General features: G+C 42.4%; 2 protein-coding genes across 3 annotated transcripts in view; one reads left to right on the forward strand and one right to left on the reverse strand.

Moving 5' to 3' along the window:
• Positions 1-1,250: 1,250 nt before the first annotated feature.
• On the reverse strand, positions 1,251-19,260 carry Exo84 (exocyst 84). Its single transcript, XM_065448607.1, has 16 exons — positions 19,185-19,260; positions 18,501-18,656; positions 17,996-18,091; positions 15,842-15,933; positions 15,598-15,734; positions 11,624-11,703; positions 11,148-11,221; positions 10,891-11,008; positions 9,545-9,740; positions 8,511-8,655; positions 7,244-7,424; positions 6,214-6,344; positions 4,654-4,808; positions 3,882-3,952; positions 2,791-2,981; positions 1,251-1,556 (listed from the first exon to the last, which is right to left on the reverse strand). Exons 1-16 carry the CDS (start codon positions 19,243-19,245, stop codon positions 1,365-1,367), a joined length of 2,076 nt encoding a protein of 691 aa, XP_065304679.1. The 5' UTR covers positions 19,246-19,260; the 3' UTR covers positions 1,251-1,364.
• A 193-nt stretch (positions 19,261-19,453) lies between these two features.
• Positions 19,454-24,420, forward strand: part of Vps15 (vacuolar protein sorting 15) — a 32,338-nt gene continuing 27,371 nt past the window's right edge. For both annotated transcript variants that reach the window (XM_065448600.1, XM_065448601.1), the window contains exons 1-8: positions 19,454-19,666; positions 19,751-19,849; positions 21,390-21,434; positions 21,527-21,606; positions 21,705-21,760; positions 22,116-22,265; positions 22,364-22,465; positions 23,282-23,451. In XM_065448600.1, coding sequence (XP_065304672.1) covers positions 19,758-19,849; positions 21,390-21,434; positions 21,527-21,606; positions 21,705-21,760; positions 22,116-22,265; positions 22,364-22,465; positions 23,282-23,451 — 695 coding nt within the window. In that variant the 5' untranslated portion in view covers positions 19,454-19,666; positions 19,751-19,757. The remainder of the gene's footprint in view (positions 19,667-19,750; positions 19,850-21,389; positions 21,435-21,526; positions 21,607-21,704; positions 21,761-22,115; positions 22,266-22,363; positions 22,466-23,281; positions 23,452-24,420) is intronic.

Below are 24,420 nucleotides of genomic sequence, written 5' to 3' on the forward strand. Positions count from 1 at the left end.
GCACTCGGAGATTTTGTTCTAAGCAAGTTTTATTTTCTATTATAATTAAACAAACATTCGGTTTAAGCTCCAAAAATGCGATTCTGTAACAAATTAGCTTTCCTAATCGTACATATTCACATGTATGTAAAGATAGCCGAAATTCTCATTTTTGTGACAGTAAGCAGAGCATTCTGTCATTTTTTGAGCGGGAGATAGAGCTTGAAAATTTTGTGTGTTATGTACAATGATTAAACAATACTTCCAATTTTTTCTAAAGTACATTTCCTGGTGATGAAGTTTTTAATGTGTGAGCTGGTAGAGTATACCTCACCTGCAATTTCTGGGGAAAAAGAACAAGAAATATAGGTATATATGCATCTGGCATGTCTGTCTCGTATGTGAAGGCTGGTGTTACAAGAAGCCATCTGTATTGTGTTCCTGACTGGCTGTCCCTTACTGATGCATCTGACTTGATTATGAGACAGATTATGCTGGAGGGCTCCAGATTCATTTTTAACCAGCTGGGTTTCTTTAACATGTGCCTATGTAAACGTACACGTTTTTTTTTTTTCTTTCTTTTGCAACCGCCGTGGTTGCTTAGTGGCTATGGTGCTGGGCTGCCGAGTGCGAGGTCGCGGGATCGAATCCAGACCACGGCGGCCGCATTCCGATGGGGGCGAAATGCGAAAATGCCCGTGTACTTAGATTTAGGTGCGCGTTAAAGAACCCCAGGTGGTCCAAATATCCGGAGTCCCCCACTACGGCATGCCTCATATTCGGAAAGTGGTTTTGGCACGTTAAACCCAATATTTTTTAAAGCTTTTATACATTCTGCCCACACTGTAATGCTCTGCCACCTCATAGCTACTGAACTGCAAACTTCAGCATGTCACTGATAACCTTAGGTTGAATTTAGGTGGGTTCCTTTGGCGAGTGCCGCACTTACAGAGGCACCCGCCAGTCTTACTGGCGGGTGTCTCTGTGGAGGCATTGACCAGGGGCTGCTGAGTTTGTTTTGCTGGACACAACTATTTAGTGCTTGGTGGGCTTAACGAAAGCTTGGCAGCTTTTGCTTAGTGTTTGTCAGGAATGGTGATAAGTTTTTTCCATCAAGCCAGGCCAAGCTGACACAACAACATTCTAAAAAGCTTGTCTCAATGAAGTTAAAAATTTTTCTCAGCCATAACTTGATTGCCGCCCTTTGCTAGCGCTCGAAAATATCAAAATGACAAACCAACCATTCCCTGCTGGCAGCGAAGTCAACGCACTTCATAAATAACTTTTTATTTTCCCAAGCAAATAAATAACGGAAATCCACTCTTGGTCCGACTACGATTCATTCCCCTCAACCTTTTGCAAGTAGCAGAAGGTAGTCTGTGGCATCAAATAAACGCGACGGCTGGATATTTTGTGACGCCCTTGTTGCTGCTTTTGGGCGGCATGCACGACGCAAACTCCTCACGAAGGTCGTTCCAGAAGGAGGAGAGGTGGGGCAGCTTGGTGTCGCACCTCTTCTCGGCGACTTCCAGCAACGTCTCCAGCAGGAAAGCTGCATTCTTTTGGATTAGTGGCACCTGTTGTGGAGGGAGGAAGCATGTTCCATGAGGAAACCTAGGCAGCAGCTGCACGTCACAGTAAAGCACTGGTGCTTATGGGGTTGAACATGGCCAAATGCTAGCCGTCTTATTCTCTAATATACCATGCATTTGTGTGGTGAGGTAAGGGCACAACACACGCGCTACGAAAAAGAACCAGGGCCATGTTTTCATTAGCGACTTATGGCCGTGGAAATTCGATTTAGATGCTCAAATATGGCGGAAATTGCGCAACCTCAGAAAAATAGACATTCCAAGTTTACAAGTGGGCAATTTGGCAAAAAAAGAAAAAAAAAATCACACTTCTGCATTTGTTTCCCCTGATCATGAATTCCTTTCATGATGTTAAAAGGCCCCTAAACCACTCTGAGCTGAATGAGCAGTTTCTAACTCGCCTTTGCTTCCCTGTTAATTGGCACTCGCTCCTTATTGCTGCGTCAGTGTTTTCTTCTTTACACCAACACCCACTTGTCACGATTTCACCCTTTTCAGCTACGTAATGCCACTGCTGCCATACACCCAGTGCAAAACGCGCTATGCTAAACAAGCTGATTGTGCATGGCGAAAGCAGATGCATAGGAATTGGCATCCCTCATATTGTCGCGTCATAGTGGTGGCAAAGAAATAGACAGTGCCATTACCGAGTTGCAGAAAGAGGTAGACAACGTACCTACGCCTGTCATTTTATAAACCAACCGACATCTCTTACCCTGGCACATGCACAATACTGTTATAATACAAATACCTTTATTTCAACATCAGGGATGTTAGGGATGCACCCAAAAAGCCTATGACTAGCTTGACAGAGGAGTGCACCCCCATACATAAAAACCGGCAGCAACAGAACACTGACAGAACAATAAAAAAAAAGACTACAGTGCATAGGTAAACGTCATATTCAATAGAAAATTAGTGAACATCTACTTGGAATAACAAATAAGTGAAGGCGGCAGAATTAACACAAAACACTCAGGAACATTAAAGAATGCAAAACGAAGAATAACAATAAGAAAAGAAAAAGAGAGGATGTGCAAACTTGCAGTAAAAAAAAAAAAGAAGAAGAAAGGACTAGAAAATCCTATAGGGGAGCACGCAACTGGTTTTTTGGAATTAGAGGTGGTTTGGGGACCTTTAAGTATGAAGAATTGTTTCACATTGGCCTAGGTGGGGCCTTGCAAGGTCGTTAGCATGCTGAAACCAAAGACATTCTCACGTCCGACTTGAAGCTCTTGTTTGCAAGAGAGGCGTCCACGTGACGCAGATGTGCTCGAAAAGTTGTTGCCAGAGATTCCAGAATGAGAACTCGCGTGACCGGCGTGTGCAACTTGAGCAGATCGTCGAGAAGATTCAAGAAGGTCTTGCTGAAGGATACCGTGTTGGATGACAGGGACACCCAGCATTCGTCTGCAAAGGATTTCAGATGCACATTTCATTCCCAATGCACGTTGGCAAGCACGATGTGGGATTGTAAGAGCTGTCATGCTATACCATACACTGCGTCTCATAAAAATAGCCAGTGACGATTTTCAGAGATATGTCCAATCGTGTGTTTTAGCACACAGCATGAACATAATTTGGAAATTTTAGGACATTCGCAGGCGCTAGTTGGAATCAGTTGGCGCAGGACAGGGGTAATTGGAGATCACAGGGAGAGGCCTTCGTCCTGCAGTAGACATAAAACAGGCTGATGATATGACGAACGTAATTATGTAGTGTAGACATATACTGGAAGGCTTATTTGGAACCAGCAGGCCGACAGCGACATTTAGTGACACTGTTTGCAGCCATATTGGGTTAGAAACGTTTTCCCCTTTGAACAACAAAAGAAGCAAAGATATCTTTCTAATTATTGTGTTAGTACCACCATGTTGACATCTGTAAACGCTAACAGAGTATTCCTGTTCTACACTGTGCTAAACCTCTAAAGCGCTTCAATGAACAATATCTCAAGAAGTATTTTTGTTTCATATACTCAAATGCCGCTAATTGCCCTGAAAAAAAAAAAGAATATATATATATATATATATATATATATATATATATATATATATATATATATATATATATATATATATATATATATATATATATATATATATATATAGAGAGAGAGAGAGAGAGAGAGAGAGAGAGAGAGAGCAATAAATGAGTAAATTTTTTTTTTGCTTAAAATACAACTTCAAAGACCCAATTTATGGAGAATTATTTTTGCTCAAGAGAATTATCCTTACTCAAGGCCCGATAAAGAGGACCCGTAAGGTATTTTTACATAAATAAATCGTGCGACAAGCCAATGAGACCTACCGTATACATATGCAGAAATATTTGAGATTCCAAGGTTGTTCATGTCATCAAGCAGCTTCTGCAACCCTGCCCTGCAAAGCCAAACATGCAGCACAAGGAAATATTAGCTCCAACAGAACATTCGTTGCTTTACCTATTGCAGTTCTCTCACTCCGAGTGCCATTATGTAATGCCACTTGAGTGTCACACAAGCAGCATTTATACACTAAGGAATTGTTTTTGTTTCTTTTTCTTTTCTTTCTTTCTTTTTGAAGAGGGGTGGGTGGATGGGTGGAGGATGTGTTCTTGCCATTTGCATGATACCAGCAGAGGAGCTCATAGTTCCACTACCCGATCGGTACTGAAAGGATGTTGGCAGTTGTATAGTAGTCCTTAGCAGTGCACTTTACAAATGGCACTATGATGACTATGGCTACTATGCTAATATAACTATGGTAAGCAGCATGGTTTTGTATAATGAAAAACCAGTTAGCCATTGAGAGCAGAAGGCAGGTAGGTGAGAATAAAGATTTTACAATAGGAGTGAGGTTGATGAAGCACATATCTCCCAAACCACCACCCCGAAAATCCACAAGGTACATCATGCAAGACGCTTGCCGAGTTGTGATACTGGCTCACTTCACAGGGGGCTTGTAAGATACATAATCCAGTAGAGGCTATATTTGTAGCTGTATAAGTGTGTTGCACGTACAGGCAGATATAGTGTATCCTGTCAAGTACTTTAAATCGATGCAGTTAAACCATTTTCTTCTAGGCATAAAGAAGGGCTCACTTGTTGTAGAGGTTCTGTGGCCGCCACCGATCCTCCGCAGCTCTCAGTTTGATGGCTTCTTGTGCCTTGTCCCTTGAATCTGTTATAATTCGCTCGACGTCGTTCTTGAGGAGCTTCTCCAGGATGAATGACAAGTCCAGGCCTATCTCCCACAGCTGGTGAAAGGTAACAGAAAATTACTCAGATGGTACGATGCCTACTCGCATTTGAAATCACTGACGTATACTAGTGAAGTGAATTCATTTTATACAATTCAATTGGCCTGTAAGAACTGCCTGCACACACACGAGAGAAGGTTTACTTTCCGCACTTGGCCATCACCCACATGTCTACTTGGTGAAGCATATGCCATGAAAGAACCTGAGAGAGATGTCGGTCTGAACTACAGTGAGAATGCCAGCCAAAACGACCTTCAGTAATACCACTTGGACAGCTCTGCTACACCGCCAAACCAAATAGCCTGGAGCAATAGCACTGTCAACAATGGACTCGTACACTTTGGCAAAAGCCTTGATTGAGTGGTATACTAACAGCAAGGCTGGTGCATACTGGCACGGTCAAAACTGGAATGCGCGGGTCCACATATTCAGTAGGCTTGCGTTAATTTGACTCCAGTTAATGCGATCCTTGCCAAAGGCCCTGGCCGGCGCCCATGCATTTTTATGGGCATAAACCTTCGCATTTTTTTTTTAAATCCTAGAATTGGCCTTGACCAGTCAGAATGCACGTGACTGACTCCTATGGTGACCCCAACAGCGACCTCTTTACTAGAAGTGTGTCTCGGCAGACCTTATGGGATGGTGAGTGCGTTGAACACACATCATTTGCTGTCGAAAAAGGCCTATTTTTGACATGCCCTAGGAAGCTTTCCAAGTAATAACGGTAGCTAACCAATATCCGATTATGGTATTTATCCAATTCTAATGTGAACTGTTTTTTTCCCCCGAAAAATTGGACCGGAAACTGCATTCACATGCTTTGCCACATAACACTGCTGTATTGCACTGAAACAGACTTTAAAAAACCGGCCGTCACTGCGCAACAGGAAGGTAATAGACCAGTGACCATTTTTCTTGCTAAAGAATCGGGTGCACGTTATATTTATACTTTGTTTAGGAGCTTTAATGTGGAGCCTGTTAGAATAGGGCAAGTAATGCCAAACGAATCAGCGGCGTGTTCTGACGTTTCTTTTGCACCTTGTTTAATTCGACCCGCCGGAAAACTCGAACAATTTCGTCTGTCCCATCAGGGTCAAATTAATGACTATGTTCTTTCCGTTCAGCATATGGTACGTGTTTTCAACCAGCAACCAGAGAACAGAAGTCAGAGCTCAAAGTCAAATTCGGCAAGATGCAGCAGAGAGAGCATTGCATAGCTTGCTTTTTAGATGACTTTGTCACTGCCGGCTGTCTTTTAGAACAAGTAAAGAAAATGAAAATTTGCTCCAAACAGAACAATGCACACTGGACTTGAGCGCTGCATCACCTGCTATGGCAGATAGCCATTGCGACTGGTAGAAGTGATAAAAGCCACAAAGCAACATGTAGTTTTCCAACACACCCGTTCGCATTGGGTACGGACAGCCAGGATGCACTCCGTCGCCACTGACAGGGAGACTTGCGTGGTGAACACGTGGTTTGAGAAGAGCTTGACAAAGTTTTGAAGTTGGTCCTTGGCCCACACAACAAAAGCTGCAGGTGAAAAGAAAAATTAATAAAAGTTCTCATTAAACAATGAGTAAAGTATAACGCTCTTCGCAACGAACAACTGGAATTACATCTTTTGCAATATTTCATGACAATAAAGGATCCTTGATCACAGAACAAGGCCATCTTTTGCTACCACTTCTATGAAACAAAACACCAAAAATAAAGCCATGGACATATTTAAAATAAATGTGGTCACAGTAGGTACAGATGGCCACAATAGTCTACAGGACAAAATTTCCAAAAAGTTGGAAGCCAATTCAACCTTTAGTTGATGTCGATGAAAGACAATGTCTTCGTGAGCAAGTTGAGGGTGAGAATGGGGTGTATGAACCATAGACTTTATTCTGAGGTCCACAGCAACTGTCAAAAACATTACCTGTCACAAAAGAAGAATGTAAGAATGCTCCACTTATCACTGGACCACTGATGCCACCAGTACCACTATTACCACCGGTAATACACAATGGTACCATCGTTACTGATACTACCAGTACCAATGGCACCACTACTGGTACCGCATGATGGTGTGGCACTGAAGTACCACCGGGAGCACTGGTACCAGATTTATCTTTGGGACTGTCGCAGATTTTCAGACTGCGCTATCTCCAGGAACTGCCTACGAAAAAGGCTAGAAACATACCCGATATGGAAAAGTGGGGGTAACTTGCCAAGAAAAACATTGATGTGAAGCGAAAATTGACGTGCAGTCAAAAAATTTCAATCTGTAGTATGTAGTAGTTGTGACCTATACAGATTGAAATTGTAAGTGTCATGCCTTAAAAAAGTATTAATTCACATTTGTCAAGGAACCCATGTCCTCTGGAATTCTGGAGATAAGGAGTCGCGAGGAGTGGTATAAGGGGAGTAGAAATAGGACTCACAAGAAGCGCAGCTGTTGTTGCTGCTGAATGCCTGACTGAACTCTCGTCCTGTCTCGACCATGATGCTGAAGAAGAGCTCGCACAGCTTCTTGATGTATGGCGAAGTGGCACCTTCCATCTTCTGCTGTCGCATCGAGTATTTCAAGATGGCACTGCGGTGCTTCAGGAACAGGTCACAAGCCTTTGGGAGCAATAGTGCAGAAGAGCAAACAAAGCACAGGTGTGGTCAAACTGCAGGGTCACAAAGGTAACAAACAAAAGCTCAGATTTCAGCGAGTAAGGCTACGTGCCAGTACGGTGACACGCAAGAGCTCTTCACTTTACCACAAGAGCAGGCAAAAAGTATGGGTAGCGTATTGTAAGGATTTCTTTTGCTCTACTTTATCTCTTTATTACCATCCACCATCCATGACTGGCCGATCATGGTGATAATGTAGGCGGAGCATCGCTCAGTACGCTGACAATGAGTGAAAAGGAATAGCATAGGAAGAGAACCATCACATTAACCCGGCTTATGTTACCTTTCATGATTTGAACTAGTAGCTGTTGCTCTGTTATTTATCTTTGTTAAACTGCATTCCACTAAAGAAGCGATAAGGAAAGGCAATATATACCTGCCTCCCAATTGAAAGCAGAAATGAGTGTACAAAGAAAAGTTGAGCTATCACGTCTAATTTTGCAGCTAAAAAAAAAAAAACTTTCATACTGAGAAAAAAATGTACAATATCATTATTTCACATGAAATATTCAATAAAAAAGAGGTTAACGGCTACTAAAGCTGAAGTCAAATGAAAAAAAAAAAGAGCTTTCCAACCTACAGGCACATGTCCAAGTGAGCTTAAAAAACTTCTGCTTCACAACTTCTACAGCAAGTCAGTTATCCGCAAAGCCAACAGAAGTTAAACATAACTTAGTGGTGCATAAATGAGAATATACTGCTTCTGCCAGCTACCAATGATCACGAGATGACATTCAAGAATTTGTAATGAATTAAATTTTTTAAAATAAATTCTGGGGTTTTAAGTACCAAAACCACAATACAACAATGCAGCACGCTGCAGTGGGGGGGCGCTCCAGATTAATTTCTACCACCTGGAGTCTTTTAACATGCACGTAAATGTAAGTACATTTCTCCTGCATAGAAATGCGGCCACCTTGGCTGGGATCGATGCCATGACTTCGAGCTTAGTAGTGCAACGCCATAACTACTCAGCTACTGCGGCAGGCATGTGTAACGAATGGTTAAAACGATACTACAGTGTCTGACCTGTGACGACTTCCCTAGCTTTATGAGCAAGCTGACAGCACGACGTGCTGCGCGTGGTCCACCCTGAAGAGAACGGCCCGGCGAGACGTGCAGCTCGTTGGTCAACACGTCAACCAAGTGTTTGACACGGTAGTCAATGCGTGGCCTGTAATATAAGCAATGGCACTGATTTCAACATTTCTAAAGTGTACAATTTAGGCAGTGCATTAGTTCAGAGTCCAATAGCTAGGAAAATGATTTAGTTTCCGTAAAATGTAGAATGAAGCAGAATACTTTTTTTTTTAATGCTGAAGACAAACAAAGGATTGTTTTGTACGTATTTTGCTAAACTATTTTATTCAAGGTTTGAAAGAGTTGTCAAGGCCAGCATGACTTGCATAGACAGCTTTCCTGGAAAGCAAGCCACAACACACAAAAATTCTGTCAAATTGATCTAGAAGTGAGAAAAGAAGGCTCTCAGTAATCTATTTCAAATGAGAGAAAAAGAAGAATCCATAAACATCAACGCACAATGCCCATGCACCTTTTTCGAGCCACCTTACTCATACAATGCACTAGACATTGTTAAATTGAGAAGTGGCTGTGCCCACTAATTTCATAACTGGCTTTGACTTTGGCTGTGGCCACATGCACCACCTGTGCATTCAAACTGTACACAGCAAAGGAAAAAAGAAGAAAAAAAAATATTTTGATCTTGTGCGTGTGCAGTGCTGCCAACTATTTTTTCTTAGCATGTAAGTCATTTCCAAAACTGTCTCACAATCAATGTTTTTTATTTAGTTTTTGCACCAGGTTCCTAAAAAAAAAACTATTGATTTAACTGAATACAAAAGGAATATAATCAGTGCATTAGGTAAAATTGGCACGGATGCACAAAAACAACCAAAACAAAGGATGACACTTAGTGAATTTATAGATGGGAAAGGGCAAGCTCAGTTGCCGGATGCAAAATCTTCCATTTAGGGTAAAGCAGAGCTCACTGCATTTTAATAATAAAGCTCCCATTTCGAGTGCGGAATGATGTGCCAGCTCACTTCATCTCTTCCAGCGGCTTGGCATTCGGGTACAGGCCAAAGTGCTCCTCAGTCTTCAGCACCAGGTTGACAGCCCCCTCGAAATCTCTCTCGGCCACGCACACGTCAAGGTCCTCGGGAAGTTCGGACAGCCATTCGGGCAGGACAGATCCACTCTCGCACTCATACAGTTCCTCAGCCTCCTCTTCATCAAAAGCTGCACAAATCAACACAAGTTCTGTACCTTGCAGAACAAGCAGGGCTTACAGTCTAGCACAGAAAAAATGTGGGAAAAGCTGCAGTATCCCTGCCAGACATGTATCACTTTGATGATCACATGTCCTCATCCTTGTTTATCTTTTGGCCAAATGTGCTGTTGAACACATTGATATCACGAATAACAGTTCATCCAAATAAATATATCCCAAAAGTTGGGCCACATACTCTCCCGCATAGTATCACATGTCTTGCTATGCAATGTCTATATGACATTAACATCTACGTATGTTGTTTCACACAACCTGTAGGTGTTACATGGAACATCTGCATGTTTCACATAATTGCAGATCGTTGAAAGCAATCTCCACACTCTTACCAGATTAAAGCTATGCACTGCATGTAGCTGGCCCATCTCTCACATTAATGCGCTTTGGTCTGTGCCTTTGGTCTGGGCCTTGCCCAAGCCCAACAAATAGGTGAAATGGGTGGCTCAAGCAGGCTTTTGCAATAGGTCAGGTACGGACTTTCACATCAGTCCGAGTTTGTGTAGAGGTAGCCACAGGCTCAGCACATATGCTGAACAATGATCACAAACTGACCAGACAGCAGAATGCTTCCTACACAATATTTTGAATAGCCAATCCTTGCTGTTCGAAATTCTCAGCACTTCTTGTCAAAACGTTCCTTCAGGCAAAATGCGGGAAGCTCGCAGTGCTGGCAAAGCATATCCTCTCCAGATTGTGCCTTTCAGCCTACACTTTGTCTCATCAACTTTACGCAGTGCAGTGAAGGTTAGGACATCTGTCAGCCAATCAGTAAAGAGACCCAGCTACGTGTTCCAAGGAGGGCTGGGCCATCGTGCAATAGTAACGCATATGTGCAGTTTCCATTCAGTCGATGTTGCATGGAGGGCGATCAGGGATTAACAATGGAGAAGCTCTTCTAGTTCTTTTTTTTTTCTGGCTGGTTGACATGATCCCCAGCTTTCAGTGCACTGTGCGGTGGACGTGAGACAGAGTGTAGTCTTGCTAATACAAATAATAATTCCGTGATGAGTTGCCTTTCTGAGATCAAAGCGGAGGATCGTAATGCTGGCCACAAGCACAGGTAAACTACGTCCCTATGACAGCTATCGGAGTAAAACTTACGGTTGTTGTCAATGCTCAGCAGGCTGCCCTTTGGGTCAAGCAAAGCCGATTCCCTCTTGAGGGAAACGGCTGCCATCTTGGCCTGTTTCGTCTGCTCTATTGCTTCCATCCAGACTCTCTGTAGACACAAAACACACATACACATCAAGAGCTAGCAAATTTCATCCAGACATTTTGATTAAACGAACTTCAGCTTGAGCATTAAACAGTGTTATGACAGATGTAAGGACCACGACGCAAGCTCCGACATTATTTACCTTTTCAGCAGCAGTTTCACACTGAAATTGCCGCGCATGTGGAAATGTCAGTATCCTGAAGCAGTTCTTTGTTTCTGAAAAGTAAATCAGTGCACTTGGCGGTCACGGTTTGGGCACAAGTTTTATCAGTATAAATATAATCACTTCATGTATAAACAGGAACAAGTGTTTCCTTTGAGATGCAGCTTTTATACCAGTGTTTACACCACACTCTAGAGTCTAGGCAATGGGGATACACACTGGCAAGGCACATTTGGCACTTCAGAGGATCGCAATAACTCCAATTAAATCTTTGCCACGCTCATTTATTGATTATTACAATGTGTACTTCTGCATACAACATTAGCAAGCCTCAAAAGAAAAGGAATAGAAAGGATACAGAAAGAAATTATGGTATAATCATAAAGTCACATGCTGCAATCCATTAAATCTAATCGCTCAAGTGTGGACATGCAAGCTAAAAAGCAACAACTTACTTTGGTCCTCTTTCACATTGACTACTGCAAGATTGTCCAGCTCGTAAAGTATTTGGAACCGGTACTGGACTGTGCCCCTCCTGGGAGAAGAAAGAGCAAAAGGACAGCAGGGTTACATGTGTGACATTTCGAATGGCTGCGAGTAAAAGAAGGTTGGCACTGAAAGAGAGACAATGTTCATGACTAAATTATGGCTGTAGGCAGAGTAAGACAAAATAATTTGTTGCTGCATGGGCAGGCTGGTTGAAACTTTGGAGAGGCAGATGAACACAAATTGCAGATGGGTCACTACAGATCTTGCACTCACAACCGATTTTCAACAATCACTGAAAGAAAGAAAACGAAAGAAAACAAAATATAAAAAAGAACACTTCATTTTCAAACAGACATACAGAGATATTTTGCGGAAGTGTTCCAGTGAATGTAATAAAATCAGCAGCAAGAGTAGCATCCATGCTGTCCCATCTGCACTTTGTGCTTGTCTCTTGTATGCTATGATGGATTCCCCAGGCAAAACAATCACAGAGAGTGTAAAGCAACTAAACAACAAAGGCTTTATTGGATGAGCTAGGGAATTTAAAAAAAAAGGAAAGGGAAAAAGCAAGTAACCAAAATATGTATAATGATGTTTTCCTTCGTTGTTTTTTCGTTTACATTTTCTTTCACATCTTTCCTTCTTTCACTCGTATTTCATAGATCAAGCAGTAACACCTCAATTTCCAGTCACTACCCTCGTTAGTCATGCCTTCTCTTTTTCCTATCTTTTCACTGTTTCTTTCCTTCTATTCTTTACTGAGCAGGCAATTTGACCTGCACACTGTAGGTCATAGGTGCTTGAACAGGCGACCAATAGGGGGTGCCTAAACTCCCTGCAGTGCACCATGCTCCGCCGGCACCTTCACCAGCTCACTCTGGCTGCATACTAGCTGGTCAGAAAATTGCCAAGTGTTTTAAATGAAGACATGCAAGAATTTCTCCCAAGAAATGAAGGAATATGAAAGTAGTATGCAGCACCTCCAATTTGGCCAATGCACATAGCAACATTCTTTCATTGTTGCCAATTTTGTCTGTTAGTTCTACAGGGGGACCAGACACTGTGAGACAAATCTGTGCCAACTCAAGCAGGCCTAGAGGGACCACTGCCCCTCGTCTCCCCCGTCTGCAAGCCTGCGCTTTAGACTAAGGACTGGTGTCTTGTGCTTCCAATGACAAACATCAGAAGGGAGCCTTTATAGCTCAGCTAATCATAAACAGAGGACAGCCATGCCTGCATCATCATCATTCTATTTTAGGTCCACTGCAGGACGATGGCATCTCCCAATGATCTCCAATTGCCCCTGTCGTCTGTTATCTGGCTCTGTCATATGCCCACAAATTAACTAATTTCATCACACCACCTAACCCTCTGCCATCACTTGATTGCACTTACTTTCCTTTGGAACTGATTCTGTTGCTCTTATGGACCACGGGTTATTTGCGCTAAGCATTATATTAATATGTCTGTGCAACTCTATTTTTTCCCTCTTTATTTCAGCCATATTATTGGCTACACTGGTTTGCTCCCTAATCCATACTGTTGTCTTACTGTTTCTTAACATCATGCCTATAATTTTAGATTAAGGAGAGACTTGCATAACATTTTTTACTTCATATTCTTTGTCTGTCCTAAATTACAATTCAAACCCTAAATAATTTACTATAACACTTGTTTCTGCAAGCCTGTTTTGGTTTCGGTGCCCGGGAAGTGGATGCATCATGACATCATTATACAGTGGGCTCGCTCTCTTCCTGCATTCACTGTGGCTGTCACACGAGAGCACAGCAAGAAACACGAGTGGCACTATTGCTTTTATTTTTATGAGGAACATCATCATAATTAGCTTAACCAATATAGAATGTCAGCAAATTTTCCTCGGTGTCATGACATCATGACACTGCCTATGATATCTGCCACGGTAGCCCAGTGGCTGTGGTGTTGCACTGCTAAGCTCTAGGTTGCAGGCATAATCTTGGCCACGGCGGACACATTTCGATGGGAGTAAAATGCAATAACGCTTGTGTAATTACATTTCATCATCATCGTCATCACCACCATAAATAACAACAACAACAACAACAACAACAACAACAACAACAACAACCTATTTTAAGTCCACTGCAGGACGAAGGCCCCTCCCTGCAATCTTCAACTACCTCTGTGCTGTGCCAACTTATTCCAACTTGCGCCTGCAAATTTCTTAATTTTATCACCGCACCTATTCTTACGTTGTCATCGACTGCATTTCCCTTCTCTTGGCACCCATTCTGTAACCCTAACGGTCCACCGGTTATCTAACCTATGCATTACATGACCTGCCCAGCTCCATTTCTTTCTCTTAATGTCGATTAGAATATCGGCTATGCCCGTTTGCTCTCTGATCCACACTGCTCTCTTCCTGTCTCTTAATGTTACGCCTATAATTCTTTGTTCCATTGCTCTTTGTGCGGTCCTTAACTTGTTTTTGAGCATCTTTGTCAGTTCCCAAGTTTCTGCCCCATATGTTAGCACCGGTAGAATGCACTGGTTGTACACATTTCTTTTTAGTGATAGTGGTAAGCTTCCAGTAAGGATCTGAGTATGTCTGCCGTATGCGCTCCAACCGAATTTTATTCTTCTGTAAATTTCCTTCTCATGATCAGGGTCCCCTGTGAGTAATTGTCCTAGGTAAACATATTCCTTCGCATACTCTAGAGGCTGACTGGCAATCCTGAACCCTTGTTCTCTTACCAGGCTATTCATCATTATCTTTGTTTTCTGCATGTTAATCTTCAACCCCACTCTTACTATCTCTCTTTTAAAGTCCTCAATCGTTTGTTGTAACTTGTCCCCAGTGTTGCTGAATAGGACAATGTCATCTGCAAACCGAAGGTTGCTGAGATATTCGCCATTGATCCTTACCCCTAAGCCGTCCCAATTTAATAGCTTGAATACGTCTTCCAAGCACGCAGTGAATAACACTGGAGAGATTGTGTCTTCTTGTCTGACCCCTTTCTTTATAGGTATCTTCCTAATTTCCATGTGGAGAATTAGAGTAGCTGTGGAATCTTTGTAGATATTTTCCAAAATATTTATGTAAGCTTCATTTACTCCTTGATTATTTAGTTCCTCTATGACTTCTGAGATTTCTACTGAATCAAATGCCTTTTCGTAATCTATGAAAGCCATTAGAGAGGTTGAAGATTTCTCGATTACCTGAGTGACTACATGGATTTGATCCATTGTACAGTATCCCTCCCTGAAGCCAGCCTGTTCCTTTGGTTGACTGAAGTCAAGTGTTACCCTTACTCTATTGGAAATTATCTTCATGAATATTTTATACAATACTGAAAGTAAGCTAATGGGCATATACTTTTTCAATTCTTAAACGTCTCCCTTTTTGTGGATTAGTATAATGTTTAGGCACACGTTAAAGAACCATAGGTGGTGAAAAACTAATCCGAAGTCCCCCAATACAGCGTGCCTCATAATCATATTATGGTCCTGGCATGAAAAACCGGAAAATTTAATTAACATTATTGTCAATTATGCTAGGCCTGGTATACCAAACCAACTTTAGTATGAAATTAAAGTATCGTAATTGCACAAATGTGAGCTCCTTTTAGAAATTTCTAGCCTCATAAGGCGTTATATCCGAGTTTATGACACGTATAATCTCATTCTTTCTTCTTTGTTTTCTTCGGGGGGCAACGAAAGTCTTTCCTCGCATTATATTTTTGGTCGTGTCGTTTACGTCCAAATACGATATCTTGAGAGTGTTTCCAACTCTTCATACTTTGCTAAGTCTTGTTCTTATAAGTGCAAGAAGCGTGTGATAGAGTTCCTCCAACTGCGAAAATACGTCAATACTCCCTTAGGAATGGACTTAGTTATTTCTCAATCAAAACAGAGGCGCACAATAACACCATGACCAAAAGAATGTGTACACGACCTTTACCTATGAGGGAGCCAGTCAGCAAGCAGCAACCCATCCGACAGCAGCACCACGTAAATCTTGCACTCGGTGCCATCCGCTTTCACCTCCATCATCTCACCAGCACGGACAATGTGCCTGTCCTTCACATCAAGGAGCCGCTGAACAGAGAGCCACAAAAGGGAGCAAGAGCTGTAGCAGGTATTTTCAAGCTCACCAAGGCTTTCTTTAGTTGCATTACATGTTACCTGCTACGAGTGCTACGTACAGTGCAACCTTCGACCTTTTCCAGAAGTGTTGAGAGGCTACGTCGTGGGTCCTCCTCTTTCTTCTCAGAAGTGGACACATTATTTGTGGACCCTACGAAATGAACAGTGTTAAAATGTATCACGAAACGCTTATACATGCACACTGGGTTTATTCATTTGTACGGCAAGTACTCACGCGACTAGCATTCTTTCAGAATCGACCCAATTGCGGTGTGTGTGTGTGTGTGTGTGTGCGTGCGTGCACGTGTTCGAAACCAGCCAATGGACCAATTTGGATCACTGAGTATGTGTCAGTCACTCTTCAATTAACCTCACTGATGCCAACTGGAGTCACTGGGCACTCTTCATTGACAAAAGCAAATTGCGGCAGAACCCACCTCACGATGACTGTCAATGGTAATGTGTTATCAATGAATCAATATAGCAACACAATGTATTGCCATTGTTGAAACAAGTTATGTATGAGGCATGCACTGCAGCAGGACTCCTCTTTTGCGCTTCCCTAAGAACACTCGGTGCCATCTCGTGCCGCTGCCGCAAACACTGCAAGAGGCCAACAAAAGCATGGCACGCACTGCTTCGTGCAGACGCTGAGAAATGTGTCATGCGGCTCTTTTCCCGCGCTTCTTTCTGGACACGCTGCACTACCTGGTGGCATTGCCGAGATGCCTGCGTGTGGACTCCGAGATGAGAAGCATGGTGCACCGGTACCTATGAACGCTGAGAATTGTTTGCTTGCTTGCTGCACACTCAGTGGCACAAACTTGGAGACCCAAGTTGACGAGAGGTTCATTGAAAAGCGGCACCTACCTGGTGCATTCGTGGTGCAGCCTGCTAATGCATCGGGTTGTTGCCCTTAAGGAACCCTTGTGAGGTGTGTTCGATTTCGATTAGCATCAAAGAAATTTAAGAAATCTTTTCCATCACTGCAGAGCAACACATTCCCAGTGGCACATATGTAGTTATCCAAGTTGGTAACTTGGTTAAGAGCACACACCTACTGGTACAAACCCAGTACTCCAAGTTGGCATCAAGGAGTTTCTTCAAACAGCAGTACCTACTCAGTCCCGCATCTACAGTGACCCATGTCTGCGTGAGAGAGATTCGTTTAGGAGCAGCACGTATGTACATATTGCCACACACTCGATGACCCAAGTTGGTCCAAGGGTTGGTTTCGAATCCTGTTCCCTCAGCACAGCAGCCCAACGCGCTTCTTTATTCTACCACGAACCACCCAGTATCCGGGTAGGCGGGAAAACGGTCAGATACAAACATAGATAGATATATAGATGGGCCCCAGAAAGTGCGTGAAGTACCCTAAGAATGCTAATGCATTAAAAACCATTTACAATTTCTGTAGTGCTGGGTGGGCTGAAACCTGTATCATATATATATTCAGAGAGTATTGTCTGGATATGTATTCGCATGTGTGCCACACACAAACTTTGCAGTGGTGCTGCTAGAGGAGCCCGGATACGTACACAGGTGCAAATAAAATATATTACGTAGTGCACAGCATCACTGTTGGAACTTTTGAATGAACCTTGTATGTTCAGCATGCTGCTTTTAAAGATACATCAAAGAGAAAATAATTTGATCTGTATTAGTAATTTACACCTCAACAACACCAAAAGAAGGCCACTCATTTATCAAAACAAGGGGCTTCGGCAGCCAGAAAAGATGAAACAAAAAGCAGCTGGCACTGCTTTCTTGAAGTTCCTGCATGTCATGGACTTTGATGGCATTAGCTCAGGCCTAGCTAATTATGTATTGGTAAAGCTTTCATATGGTTTACACTAAAAGTTTCAAAAACTTCCTCAGCCAGAACGGCCCAGATATCAAGATGTAGCTTGAAATCTACGATGTCCCATTGAGGTGCCAGTGGTGGCGTTTCGGCTGGAAATTGAAGAAACTAAGCTTTGACCTAGCATTTTTTTCTTCCAATAATGAACATTAATGAACAAAAGCGGAGTTTTTAAAGAATACATTATCAGTCTAAACTGATTTACTATTTCTCTTTAGTGTCGATGCATCTAAGTTTTATGCACCAAAGAGAAAAGACAGAGTGCATGAGTGTACTGCCGCACGCCAGGCAAGCAGCAATATTGTTCATAAACATAAACAGACATGCTTTCAAAGAATTACGACACCACCTTTGCTGTCTGTGATGGAGATTTCTTGCAAAGACTGCATGACGTTCTGCTGCTCAGTAAGCATGTGGCTGAGCTGGTACATTTCGCTCTCCAGGTCTGGACGCATGGAGTTATTCGTCAAAGAAGATAGCAGTGCGAGCTCAATGGTGCGGGCTCAATGAACTTTCTCAACATGCACGAAGGAAAGGACTGCGAAGCAATTTTACGTCTTAGCAACATGAGCATCAATCAAGATCATTAATATCATGAACATTAAGAGGAACAGTCAATGAGTCAACGAGTGGTAGAAAACTATATTTTGCCCTAAAGTGTATCATGGTTCACAGCAAGAGACAAACATCACACTGCATGCAAGCAGAACGGGTTCTTCACTATAGCTGATACTGTCAAAATGTTTGGTGCATCTGTAAGGAAAACTGTCCGTAGATTATGTGGTGCTGTTAACACGCTAGCAGATGTGTCACAAGAAACACGCGTAGGGCAGAAAAAGTAATGAAAAGGATACAGGAGATCTCCTTTGCAGTCTCAATGAACTGCATGTAGTTCTTGTAGACATTTTTCTTCAACAAGTTGTTAGTTTCGTCAGCGAGGTTTGCAATCTGCTGCCTCTCGTTTAGTATGGCATCTATCCTGACGGAGCTCTCAACTAAATTCTTCACATCTGGAAGGATATACCGAAAAGAATTACAAAGAAAAAAAAAACAATTGGTCATTCATCCCCCAAAAAATAAGGTGGCACAGAGGCCACCTTTGAATGCATTGGCAAGCGCACTTCGTGAAGTATTTGCTACAACATGACAATAGGCGAGCAGCACATCAATACCCCATCTACCGATACACGGATCTTGATGGTCGCAAACTTTGAGGAAGCGAAAGCAACATGCCCTAGTTTCGGCACAAAGCGAGGGACAACGCCACGCTATGACCTTTACAGAAGGCATCTGCGTGAAAGCTGCGGGCAGCGTTTACTGTAATGAGACAATACGTAAACGACAGTGCCATACGTCCGCTGAATCTCTGTAATTCTCGCAAAACTTTGCGTTGCGGAACAGAGAGCAGCAGAACACGCCCCCAAAACAGCAACTTTTCGATCACCACAAAACAAACCGTCTTTTTGTTCAGTGGTCAGCGTGGCAAGTAAGTTAATCGATTAATACAAGTGTGCTTTGAAGTGTGCAATACAACGTACAATTTGTTGGACTAAAACCCGGCGACGTAAACTTGTCGCCGACTGCTACGTATTCCGCCATTCTTAAAACGATGCCAAGTGAAGTCTAGACAGTTTAGTAACTACATTATTCTACAAAATCATAAAATTAAGCAATTAAACTGGAACATACAATATTAAACAATTAGTTTTTATTATATGTGCGTTCTAACACGTCTTCTTAAGCACATAATACAATAGTCTCAAGGAGGGAAACTGCGGTTTACTTTCTGCTACCTGCCATGCTGTTGTTTCGCTTGCGCGCCTGTGCTCGGTCACTTCATCAGCTGTGTTGACTTTCTGTGATGCTTCTCGTTGTTTTCGCTAGTGTGATCGTTTACTGTGATTGCAACTGGTACGATGGGTGGTCTATGACCAACTAGAACTCGTAGGATGGAGAAGTAAGATTCGACTCGGCACATCGCCTGAGTGGACGAAAGGCTCCAAAGGTCTTTCGCGCGCACGTAGGTGTTTTTCGATTGCGTTGACCATTGTGCCCCGCAAGTTGGAAGTGGTCAGTGCTTGACGTGACCACTGCGTGTTTGCAGATGCGCGATGGGCAATCAACTTGCGGGCATCGCCCCGTCGCAGATCTACCCCGTAGAACACTACCTGACCGAGTTACCGGACTTCACTTTCGAGAAAAAGTGAGCACCTTGTGTACACCTGCTCGTGACTGTGTTCGAGCTGTCACGATTCTCGGGCGCGAGATCTTTTGTTGTGTTATCGCGAGGCGCATTTGCGCGCCACACCGTATATCTAGGGTTCGGCCCTTTAGCTTAAAACCGAGTGGAAACGGAAGCACCGAGCTAGACGCCCCGAAAAAAATGAAAAACGCCAATGCAAACCCGCCGAACTGTTGAGAAATTGGTTCGAACTATAACAAAGTCTGTGTTTCAGTACACTTGACTGGTGAGGAAGAAAGAAAAACACATTGTTCTATAGCATGGATGCGCGCACTATATTCGGCGCTTAATCAATTGGTTTTCATTTCTACGAGTATAGCATACAAATCTTACGTTTATGCTCATTACATTTGTAAAATAGTTGCAGTCAAGCCGCAAGATTTGGCGAAATTATTGATCTCAACTTCTAGTGGTTTAAATAAAACACTTCATTAACGCTGCCCATGTGTTTAGTAAGAATATAATGCAAGAGTTAAGCACACTCTAATTCCCGTAATCATGTTGTTGCTACATGCCAACACGTGTCATGACTCTATAGGACACTTACTAAGTTGCATGACTGGTATGTATGACAATGGCATATACTTTGTGAGAAAAGCATCTCAGCCCTACTATACCTGCTGCATTATGTACGTTTACTGCACACTGTAGGTCAATGAACGAAAGCTAGGTGCTGCATTATTTCGCCTTAACTGGGCATACCACAGAGACTGTTGAACAAGTTGTTAGAATTTCATGTAAACTATTGCCAACAAAAGAAGCGGTATGCCTGCAATTGAAAATGAAAAGTTAATGGAAAACACTGGTTAGCTCCCACACAAGTATGACTGCCACAAAACAGCAAATATCATCTCTTCAATTACATACAAAGTACATTCAATTAAAAAAGAAATAGATGCCAGAAACACTAAATCCTATACTCTGTTTCATACATAGCAGGCAACGCTATGGTATGTAAAAAAGAGTGCACCGGATATGAAAGTTAGTTACGTTGGTATGTACCATGTAATTCAATGTAAAATTAAGCTTAATACTTTTATGTTGTGAAATGTGATGTATTTATTACGTAAGAGGTGTCGTAGATCTGAACCAATTTACCACAATATAATTGGAGTGACATGTTTCTTCACCCAGCGGCCACAGTGTATCACCTGTGTTCAAAACCAATATATAGTGCGTCACCTATACTGGAATCACAAATGTGCAGAAGTAACAGGCGTTTTGATGTTAACTTGCATCCACTAGTTGTAGTAGCGATATCTTCGTAGAAAGCATCGTAGATAAAAAAGAAAAAACTGCTCTGCAAAAGGTTTGAAGTGAAATCGCTATGGCCACACTTCTTGTGTGGCTTGCGCAGCGTTGTCTGCTATGTTTAAACGGAGTATCGGTTCACACTTCACCACAGTATTGGTAACCTTGCTGCGGGTTAGTACAGGCTGTGCGCGGATTGTGAAGCGAATTACTGCCGTCCTTGTGACTGTATTCTGACACATTCTTGCAGTTTGGGTAGCACAAGGTTCTTCAAAGTCGCCCGTGTGAAAAGCAAGTAAGTGCCAGTACACATGCTCTGCGTAATTCGATGGGCTGCGCACCCACACTACTAAGTCATTGTACAAAACCACAATATTATTTTTTCAGAGAGGGTCTCGCCATTGTGAAGGTCTTTGCAATTCATGACCCTTCGCTGCCACTCGCTCCCCACAAGGAGACGCTTGAAAGTGAGGTTCTTGCACTTTTGTGGATAGTCTGGTGTACTATATCGACATGCATGTGTTCTGCATATTGACATTCATTCTCGTGCTTTTGTCTTTTCTAGGGATACGGCGAGTTTTGTCAGATGTTCCAAATGCACTCCCTTTTCAAAAAGTTGTTGTAAGTGCCACCCACTAAACAGCGATTTCTGCTGCTAGTTCTAGACGTTGCGAGTAATTTTGTGTGATGTAGTGTTGTGATGAATGTGAAGTTATTATGTAATCCTCCACAAATGTGTGAGTCAGCTTGAGACAACATAACTTTTTGACGTAGATTATCGGTTAGCAGTTGCATCTTCTTAAGTCAGTGCCTTTTGACCAGCTGTTTTTGTTGAAATTGTATTGGTAGCTATTGCAAATGCTTATGTAACTAATGGGACAGGTGTACTCTGGCGCACTGTTTGCTGTCCAATATCATTTGTTTCTGCTAAGTCTCTTCTACTGACATTCACCATTCTGTGTGCCTTGTTTTCTAGGAAACGGACAAGGCTGGCTTACTGGTTCGTCAGTTTATCAAAGATAACCTCTATGATCGCATCAGCACGCGGCCATTCCTGAATTCCATTGAGAAGCGTTGGATTGCATTCCAACTTCTTCATGCTCTAGCTGAAGCTCACAAACGTGGGGTAAGCAGATTGGCTGTATGATTTTGTTGTGCTGACTTGTTACGACAAATCTTGTAGCTTGATCACTGAAAGCTGTTATAAATGTGTCTGTTTCTCAGATATGCCACGGCGACATAAAGCTAGAAAACATCATGGTAACCGGCTGGTATTGGGTGCTTCTGACAGACTTTGCCAGCTTCAAGCCTACATACCTGCCGGAAGTAAGAATACTGTTTTTGTTTGTCTTAAAAAATAAACGATTATGTGTGCACCCACCATATCTGGCAGTTTGCTATCACAGTTCTTCCAAGTAAACGTAATAAGCATCATGAAACACTGTGTGGGATTTCACACATCAGGAACCAGAACTGCCTGTATCATTCTCTGGTTGCTGCTAGTGTAGAGGTCACTGCCTGTACTTTCTTTGGCTGCACAAATGTACATCATATTCATGCACCAATGAATGTAATGAATTTGCATTTTGTCAACCTTACTGTGCTTGATGCACTGGTTGTTCTTGCAAAAGGACAGAATGGTGGGCAAGTGCATTAAGAAAGGTGCATAACCTTACATTTGATCTCGAGAGATTTCACCATCTTCGCAATTTGTGAAAGGGAAGAACTCATCCACACAACTGTAGCACGAAGATACAAAGAAAACGGATACAAGTTCCTTAGCAAGAAAGCTTCCCTGTTGTGTACTTCGTGTGTGACTGTTCTAAACAGACTAATGAAAGTTCTCAAACTATCACTTCCGAGTGAGTGGTTCCTGTTAATGAAAAGCCAGTATTAAGTGGTAAACACATGTGCCAAAACCCTTTGATTCGTCAGATGACATGTCAGAGAGAAGGCTGCTTGGGAAGTTGAACGTTCTGTTGCAGGATGTTCTGTTGTTGTGACTGATTGCACAGGGTAAAAATAAAATGTTCTTTTCAAAGTGCTCTATTCTATTATGAGAATGCTGGCAGCACTTCCAAGTGCTTTTGTCTCTGAATGCTAAAACTTGTGATGATTTCATTGCGCTTGCCGTAATTTTAGGACAATCCAGCGGATTTTTCATACTTCTTTGACACATCTCGAAGAAGGACATGCAACATTGCACCTGAGCGCTTTGTAAAGACCCTCAACCCTGATTCAAGCCATTACTTGCCCGAGGAAGGCATCGGTACTGGCGAACTGACTCCAGCCATGGACATCTTCTCACTCGGGTATGACTCCTTCTGATGGCATCATGGCAGAGGCACCCATATCCCACCCCACCTATAGCGTGTTTATGGCTAATTATGCTCCTTTTTTATGACATCTTAGGTTGCTGACTATTGATGTGTGTTCTCAGCATGGTTAGAAATTATTTGATACCATTTTCATGTTGATAAGTCATCTGCAAGTCACCTAACCAACCGTTTCTCTTTTTCTGTAAGTGGTCACAAGATGGGCAGATCCCAGATATGCCAACCATATCTGAAGTCAGCAATGAAAACTTTGTCTTTTAAAATGTTCATGTACTTAAATATAGGTGCACATTAAAGAACCCTAGGTGGTCCAAATAATCCGAAGTCACCCATTAATTACATCATCTCGTAGCCTGTGAGTACTTTGGGGCATCTCATAGCTTGATTTTGATTTTATTCTTTGAGCTGCTTGCTATGGAATCCCTCATAGTTTGCTGTTCAGCTTTTCAGTATAAAACTCAATCAATTTCCACAGTGCATTTTGTCAACTTTTTTTTCTTCAACAAACGAGAAAGATGAAGAAATGTGTTGCTGTGTATGTGGAGAGTGCCGCACAGAAGCTTTGTTTGAAACATGGCATTACGAAGGAACTAAATTTGCTCGAGGTCAGACATGCTGTGTGGAATAGGAAGGTGTACTGTGATGGTAGAACACATACATGTCGAGAGTGAGTTGGGAATTGCAGGCTGTATTCCATATACTTTGCTGGATATGTGCTCACAAAAATGTGCTGCTCCTTCTTGGTGGCATCTGCACAATCTTCACCGTGTTGTTTAGACTGAGAGTCTTTTTCAGTGGCCTTTTCTGTTTTGAAAATGCTCATGTTGGGTCTGCGTGCTGAGTAATCTTTATAAGCCTTCTAAGTCTTTTGCTGTTTGTAGATAATTGAGTCATGAAAACCCAAGAGTTTCATTAACGTATGTGGAGGTTAAGACAAATTTATTA

This window comes from Dermacentor albipictus, chromosome 2, assembly GCF_038994185.2.
Source record: "Dermacentor albipictus isolate Rhodes 1998 colony chromosome 2, USDA_Dalb.pri_finalv2, whole genome shotgun sequence".
NCBI lineage: Eukaryota > Metazoa > Arthropoda > Arachnida > Ixodida > Ixodidae > Dermacentor > Dermacentor albipictus.